Source organism: Trachurus trachurus (genome assembly GCF_905171665.1).
Source record: "Trachurus trachurus genome assembly, chromosome: 17".
In the NCBI taxonomy this organism is placed as follows: Eukaryota; Metazoa; Chordata; class Actinopteri; order Carangiformes; family Carangidae; genus Trachurus; species Trachurus trachurus.
In genome coordinates this window covers 515,733-523,877 of record NC_139900.1, presented here as the reverse complement: position 1 = coordinate 523,877, position 8,145 = coordinate 515,733, and the positions used below count along the sequence as shown (strand labels likewise).

The following is an 8,145-nucleotide window of genomic DNA, read 5'->3' as shown; positions in this document are numbered from 1 at the left end:
CTCTACCTCTGCGTCTGGGTTAGGGAGGGAAAGAACTGTAAGGGTTGTAGGAAAAGTTCAACAATAAATTACTAAGATAAAGGTGTTTGCTTGATTAAACATGACAGTGTCCTTTCAACCAAAACAATTAATACAGACCACCGACAGTATCCGTGCTATATACAAGAGGAACTTGGAGCTGGATAACATGAAAAAGGAGCTGGAAATAAAAAAACTGAAACTGGAAATTGAACTCTTGGAGTTTAAAAAAAAGGTGTTAGAGTTTTTTTTTTTTTGTAATGGTTTGATAGCATGACATTATGTACTAATGCCTAATGTTCTGTCTCTTTTCTTCCCAGCAAATGCAGACATTGCAATAAAAAAAATTAGTAGGCTACACATTTCAGTGAATGACTCTTTATTTAGTTTCACACATCACTGGTGGGTAAAATATTGAGCAGTAATAGCCTGCCGGATGGCTGCACCAGTTGGGTGGTCCGTCACTGGATCAATTACTTCTGCTGCTAGTGGTAATGGTACATGAGGGGTTCGTTCTTTCCTCATCATTGCGGTGTTGTGCAGCACCACACATGCAGTGATGATCCCACAAGCACGCTCAGGACGCACCCTGAGGCCACGCAGGCAGTTGAACCTGCACTTTATGATCCCAAATGTCATTTCTATCCTGACCCTGGCTTTACCCAGACCCACATTAAAGCGACTCTGAGGCCGTGTGTCAGGGTCAGGATAGGGGGTCATTAAGTGCTGGGTACAGGCGTACCCTCTGTCCCCCACAAGCAGTCCATCAAAGAGCTCTAATAGAGAGAAATAAATGTCATTCTCAACATAAAGCAGTGAAAAAGAAGAAAAAGGATAATTTACCATATCTACCTTGTTGTAACTGATGACCCAGTGCAGACTCGTGGAAAATTCTGGAGTCATGTACAGACCCAGGCCATCTTGCCTCCACACTTGTGACGATCAATTGATGGTCACAAGTCATCTGTTAACAGGATTTCTGGTTAAATTTAAAGAGCACTGCACAAAGGTGGAAAGCATAAAGAGATTCTTTTAAAAAGACCTATAATGCAACTGGATATTTCACTCACGTGAAAAGTCTGTCTAGACAATATTGTGTGCCACTGATAAAAGCCTATACATTCACTGTGCATATGTGCCACCGATGACCTGCAGAAATTATTTTTGAGATTTCACCTGCACATTGATGCTGTGGATGGATTTACGATTGACGTAGTCAGCCTCATGTTCCCCCAGGGGCCCCGTAATGGGGACATGTGTGCAGTCCACAGCGCCAATGATCCTGGGAAATCCTAGTTACATATATTTTAGGCTATATTAGATTTCATTATGCAAGCAAGTGTAACGGAGTTAAGAAGAAGTGTGATTCCACGTAAACCCGTTTGTCCTATGGTAATTAAATGCAGCACTACACAAGTAATTATGATGTAGAGGGGTATAATAGTACATTACCAGATATTTTATAGAATCCTTCCTTAAAGCAGATATCAGTGGAATGTTTTTGTTAATATAAGTCCTAAATAGTCCTATTTTCCGTCAGCAATCACTTACATGAAGTATTTCAGCCTAAACACGAGTCTCTCCGTCACTCTGCTCTGCTGTAACCCGAGGAGAAAATTTTCCTTGTGGGATACAAGTGTTATCCAATGAGGAGAGAGAACGGCATGAAGGGCTGTGTGTGCAGCCAAGGGATGCGCGTGAATGTGGTGACGTAGCACGAGGACCAATTGATGCCTGACAAGGGCGGGGGCTGCTAACTCATGGTGCGTTCAAAGAAACTCGTACTTTGTGTTTTTCCTTCCTGTGAAGTCATACCAGTTCGATCTGGTACGAGTTCACGGGTCGGAAGTTACGAGTGGCCGTTATAGGGAACTTTCACAGACAACAGGATGGTAAAAACACGAGCTACGGGTTACCTGGAACGCTACCAAGTCGTAGTTGTGACTTGAAGCTGTAACTTACGGTTTCAAAAGCCTGCCTTGAACGCAGCATTAGCCGAAACGGCCGTGAAGCTGATATCTGCTTTAACAAGCATTGTGTTCAAATGACTTGGGAACACTACAAACATATCCAGCTTCTCAGTAAGAGCAAGAACCACTTTGCGGATGGCGCGACACGCAGTATTCTTGCTCAAATTTTCTGCATCACCAACTGAATGCAAGTAGGTTCCCGTGGCAAAAAAACGAAGGGCTACACATACGGTTTGTCCGACAGTGAGTGCACAGCTTCTTCGAGTGGCATTCCTGACACTCGCCTCAACGGGAGCGTGCCTATGTTCCCTCAGCCCTATGTTCCCTCTGGACTCTCTCTACCTATCTGGACTCTGTCTATCTGGCCTGTCTAGCCTCTACCTGGTCTTTTTACTAAACTTAACCAACTCCTTTCTTCATTGCCTAAACCCAACCAATGGTGGGACCAAAGGGCTGAGGGAATAGGGCCTAATTTTCAGTGACGACAAAAGTTAGAAATGAGGGAACATAGGGCTGAGGGAACATAGGGATGACCCCGCCTCAACAAGTGAGCAAATGTATCGTATTCCGTCGGATGAAAATCTATATCGCTCATACAGAATTTCATCAGGAAATGCCAGCGGATCAGCGCGATCTCGAAGAAGCCGCTCACGTCGCAGTGCTGCCCGAATTATCCTCGCTCCCAGGTCCACCGGGTTCTCAATAAATGGTGACGCCATCTCTGAATGACACAGTGAAACAGCGGCGCCTTAAGCCGACTTTAAGATTAAACTCTGAACATAACCTGGTCATAAGTTACCATGGTGATCTAGCCTCGTTAAAAGACAGCCACCTTCGCAGTACAGGAGAGGCTGGCTTTACACTCAACATACCTCGCTAACCCACTAAACTGGCTTCGCAGTACAGGCCTCTGGTTCCAAATGTCCCCGATCCTGAACCCAGTGTCATTCAACGTGTCTGCCACCCGCTCCTTACCCAGGAGGTTCAAAAATTCAGAAACCCACTCCAATGAAAAACATCCAGGGGCCTCATTTATCAAAGAGGGTGTAAAACTGCTACAAAATTTTTGCGTACGGCGAAAAGACGAAAATGGCGTACACCCAAAATATTTACACCTTTTTCAGATCTATCAAACTGTGCAATCAAACTCTCCGCAATTTCTCTTTGATAAATCACACCGGACCCAAGAATGGTGCACACGTGAACACACCTCTTACTCCGCCCCCGGAACGCCTATATACAACTATATATGGTCAGCACGTGCATATTTAATTAGCCATGTGCTCTCTGTGGAGCGGCTACAAAGTGACTACAAAGTGACAACGACAACAGGCGGAGGGCGGAGGAAAGAAGCGGAACTTCTCCGAAAGCGAGATACACAGCGACATCGGGCAATAAATCAGTCAGAAAAATGATCTTGCATTTTAATAAGCTACAATAAAAACAAAAACCTCCCAAATCTCAACAAAAGGGAGCAGAAAGAAGAAGAATCTTATGTAATCTGCCCCTTTATCCCAGAAAATCTTTTACCTAGATGTTAAAACAATGTAGCCTTAAGTTACAGCTCTGCTGGACTCGGTTTAGGTCATTTTCCATTACAGCTGAGTCCTTCACAGTTCCTCCTCAGAGCCGCGTTGTCTCGCTCTTTATTCTCTCGTCAGCTCCAAACTCACGTGCACCTCGTTAACTCAGGTGACAGAATAATAACAGTCTCAGTAGCTGCAGATCAGTGTGCGCTGCTGCCGATGTGTTTTTAAACTCGGATGGTTTGATCCTTGCCGGACGTCACACAGCCTAATCAAAAAAGCAAAATCCACAATCCGCTCTGTTTATCAATTAACATATAGCCTAGTGTTATTATAGAGCGGGTTGGATTGCCAGCATCAACGGTCCACCACTACCACAATTACTTCATAAAATCCTACTGTCTCTTCTAAATGTACTCCGCTCCTCTCTCCCTCTCACACTGCAGTTCTCTGACTCAGCAACGGTGTCGCCAATTCCTCCTGTTCCTCAAAAAAAGGTGTAAATTAGAGGTCGGCCAACGATTAATCGGCGCCGATAGGACGTTTTACAAACTATCGGAATCAGCTGAACTTGGCCGATGGCTGCAGTTTTTTCCACAGCGCCATAAACTGCTTCTTCCCTGCCGCTCTCTGTCTCTCTGATCACTGAGGGGCGGGGCTGCTCTTCACACACACACAGAGCAGGGGAGAGAGAGAGACGGGGCGTGTGCAGCGGCAGCAGCGGAGAAGCCGCACCCTCAGCTGACCCAGCTGAGGGTGCTGTAGGTGCGGTGCGACCGCACTAAGAGAGAGGCGGCAGGTGGAGGGGCTGACTGGAACGAAACTCTCTTGTTATTTAATGAGAAACACTGTAGTATTTTCTCTTAATCATATATGTACAGGGTTCCTGCATAGATAATGTGGTGGTGGCTGCCACGCTAAATATCTCACCGCCACCAGCTCACGAGTCCGTGTTTTTTTTTTTTTTCCCCCCTCTGGCTTTTTGTGCTTTTATTTTGAAAGGACAGCTAGAGAAAGACAGGAAGGAGGAAGAGAGAGCGCCGCTTCAGCTTCAGAGTTGGGGCAGACGCACAATAATGGCTCTTTACACTACACAGTTCAGCTTTACTGGGCTCTACTCGACTTGGTTTAGGTCCTTTTCCATAACAGACGAGTTCCTCCTCAGCGGGGACGGGGTCGTCATATCACGGCCGCTACGTGCGTCTCGCTCTCTTTTTTCTCCTGTTTAGTTACAGTCTCCTCTCCGTCACGCGGTTCAGCACCTTGGACAGCTGCGGGGGGGAGGGAGGGGTGTCGGAGTAGCGGTGTTTCGAAGTGGGGGTGTTTCGGAACAGCGGGGTGTCGAAGTGGAGGGGTGTCTGAATGGAGAGCTGTCCCTCCACCTTTTAAGGTCCTCTTTAATGGTACCTATTAAAGGTTTTACATTTAGGTCAAATATTTCATTAATGGGTGATCTAATTTTCACTCCCAGATATTTCATGCCTTCTGATTTCCAAACAAAAGGAGCAGGACCAAGATCAGTAGTATGCGTAAAAATATTTAACGGTATGGCTTCGCTTTTGGTCCAGTTTATTTTGTAGCCTGAAAGGCTGCCAAAAGAATGTTGGTCCACTTTAGACCGCATAGGTCGTTTTCGGCCATAACTCGCCAAGGGAAGGTTGGACACTGGGCCACGCCCCCTTATCTTGAGAAAGTTGCGTCGGACTTGGTATCGTTGGAAAGTGTAGGTCCTCAGCTTAATGAGTCTAGCACTTTCCTGTCCAAAGTTATTAACTTATCATCCCTTGATTCACTCATTTTCTTATTTACACCTGGACATGTCATTTTTACCAATCTTAACCAGTCCCAGGTTCTGGCTGGATGGTCTTCTGCATGCTGGACACTCAGTGGCGCCACCTGTGGACACAAATATTTCGCGATATCTCACCAACGGTACATCACACAAGGTTGGTTCTGGTGTCTATCGATTTGTCTATCCACGGCGGTCATATAGACACCAAACATAAGGTTTGCGGACCTTCCTGGGCCAAGATATGGCCACTTCCGGTCGGCCAATCACATGAGACCAAATCAACTCCAAATCACCTGATTCGTGCTCCCAAGTGGTTTCCGGCATGTCACTAACATATGTAACACTTAGGAAAATTTTGGGACTTTACATGTATTCCTATGGGGATTTTTCAAACGCCCATAACTCCGCCCCCTTTTGACGTAGGATGACAAACATTTTCTTCCTATCAAAAGTTATTCGCAAAAAAACACATATTATTGATTTCTTTTACTTTTTCTCAGTTTTAACTTGTTAAACTTTGCATAACTCACAAACAGAGGCTATATAAAGGAACGTCTTTTTTCTGGCGCTCATTCTGCTCCTGGTCTAGCTACAGAGAAGTGTTTTTTTTTGTCGAGCTCAGGAAAAACGCCTGAATCAGAAAAAAACAAATAACAGCCTGTGACAGCAGCGCATAAATACAAAAAATGGCTGCACCCGTGTCTGACCTCACTGAAATTGGGGAGGACAACAATTCCCATTTTCATGACTGCCTGGCAGGGGAGGGGGGGGACATTGACAAGTTCCTCCACAACCCTGAACTGCGCTTCCCCCTATTCCCTGCCAGGGTGGATTGGGAGGTGGACGCCGTCAATCTCAGTATGGACATTGACGGCGTTGTTGTGGAGGTTACGGAGCTTAGCGCACTACAGCTCCGGGTGCCGTATCTGACCCTCCCGGTTTTCAATGTGAGCCACGCATGCACCCAGTACCACATGCTGAAAAAACATGTGGCCTTGGAGGGGACATCAGCTGGGTTCAGGGAGGCGTTCAAGAGGTGCCGCGGTGTCTGCCTCGGACACGTGGACGGCGGATACCTCTTGAGCGCCTCCCTGGTGCCTGTGTCAGACGACGGACAGTGGTGCTTCCGAACACTGGAAAGCTGTGCTGTGTGGGGGGAAGGTTCAGTCTGGCAAAGTGACATTTGTCCAGGCTTACACCGACTCCCCACACACACATCTGACCATGCGTTGGAAGCACCCTGTCAGTGGGGTCGTCACGACACTGGGAGTGCTACACAAAGACACTAACCAGGCCCTTGATACTCGGGCGTTGTAGTACATGGGCCTGGTTAGGGATCTTCAGGCCAAGGCCGAAAACCAGCAGCACCTAGTTATTTACACATTACTAAAAAAAATAAAATAAAAAATTCCCTCACATGGACTCTGCCTTATCGTGGCGTGGGGGGTTAAGTGCCTTGGTGGTCCTGTGGACTCTGGGGATTGGGTCTGGCCAGCTGGTCTACTGCTGTTTGGTAAGGCAGTAGTAGACCAGCTGGCTAGACCCAATCATAGAGTCCACAGGACCACTGAGGCACAACCAAAGAGTCCAAATACTTGCCTTTGAGCACGTGCGGGGCATTTATGGCCGAATTTAGGCCGCAAGCAACTGTCTGGGGCATGTGTTTCTGGTACTTGCTGCATGGAGGTCTTTTGAGGTAGAATTCCAGGAAAAAAATATACTTTAAAATAGCATTTTATTCTCATCCCACAGGAAGGCGTTTTTCAAGCCTGATGGCCAAGGCAAAAAAAGTGGCCATTAAGGAGAGGCTGCATGCCCCCCACCACCACCACCGCTGGCAGCACCACCAAGCCCGGCGGCTCCGACGACAGTGCCTCCTCCTCCTGCTCCTCCAACATGGACCTATTTGGCCAATGGCTTGAGGTCGGTCAAGGAGAAGCTGAAAGAACTTTTGGAAGAGGTTGAGGGTCTCCAAGCTGCCGTCACACAGGCAGTGTGTGCTGGTGAACGCACTCTTCCCTATTATCCCTAACCCTAACCCTTCAAAAAAATGTTTAAAAAAATGTTTCAATGCATTTCCACTTCTGTATTATAAGAAAATACTTTGCATATGAATGTGATGTGTGTATGTATAAAAAAAGTAACAGCGTTAGCTGAAGAGCAGTGTAATAGTCTTCCGGTCTGGGAACCCGTAGGGCATTATGGGTCTCAGCGCGCTCACTTCCCTCTTTCGCCACGCTACTTCATCGAAGACGGACGAATTACACTGCTCAGAGACTCTTATTGCTCATTAGCCTGAAGAAGGTATACTTTATACCGAAACGTTGCTAGAGTTGAGTTATATATCGCTGCAATAAAGCGCCAAAAGCTTTTTGGAAAGTCATTTTGTCATTTTTACTGGATTTTTGCTTCCCTGACACGACTTTTTGCAAGCGGATATACACAGAAATATACATACACACACACACACACGAATTCAGACCAACAGACACTTTGAGACATTCTTAAAAAAAACTTTACAAAAAATACGAAAAACTAAAAGAAAAACAAAGAAAGACGTCGGACAACATGGAAGACTCAGAACAGGATGATTGGACGGAGGTGAGTTACAAGAAAAAAAGAAAGAGATACGGGGAAACAGGACGAGATCGGGACCGCGAATGGGGGGACCACAGACGAGACCGCCATTATGACGACCGTCGCCGCCGCAAACACCACCGCGAGCCTACTCCTATGCACAGGCGGCTGGGAGAAGACAGGAGCCAAGGCCCGGACCCGGAGCGGGCCGCAAAGCCAGGATGGACCGCTACAACTCTCCAGACCGCCGCCGCTTCCCTCG

General features: G+C 46.7%; 1 protein-coding gene across 1 annotated transcript; it reads right to left on the bottom strand.

The window, feature by feature from the left end:
* Window positions 1–414: 414 nt before the first annotated feature.
* On the bottom strand, window positions 415–2,707 carry LOC311000039 (putative nuclease HARBI1; the record flags this gene model as incomplete). The annotated part of the gene is made up of 4 exons (XM_083990675.1): window positions 415–794; window positions 871–982; window positions 1,195–1,310; window positions 2,641–2,707. The coding sequence occupies 4 exons, from the start codon at window positions 2,705–2,707 to the stop codon at window positions 415–417; spliced, it is 675 nt and encodes a 224-aa protein (XP_083846801.1).
* Window positions 2,708–8,145: the final 5,438 nt, after the last annotated feature.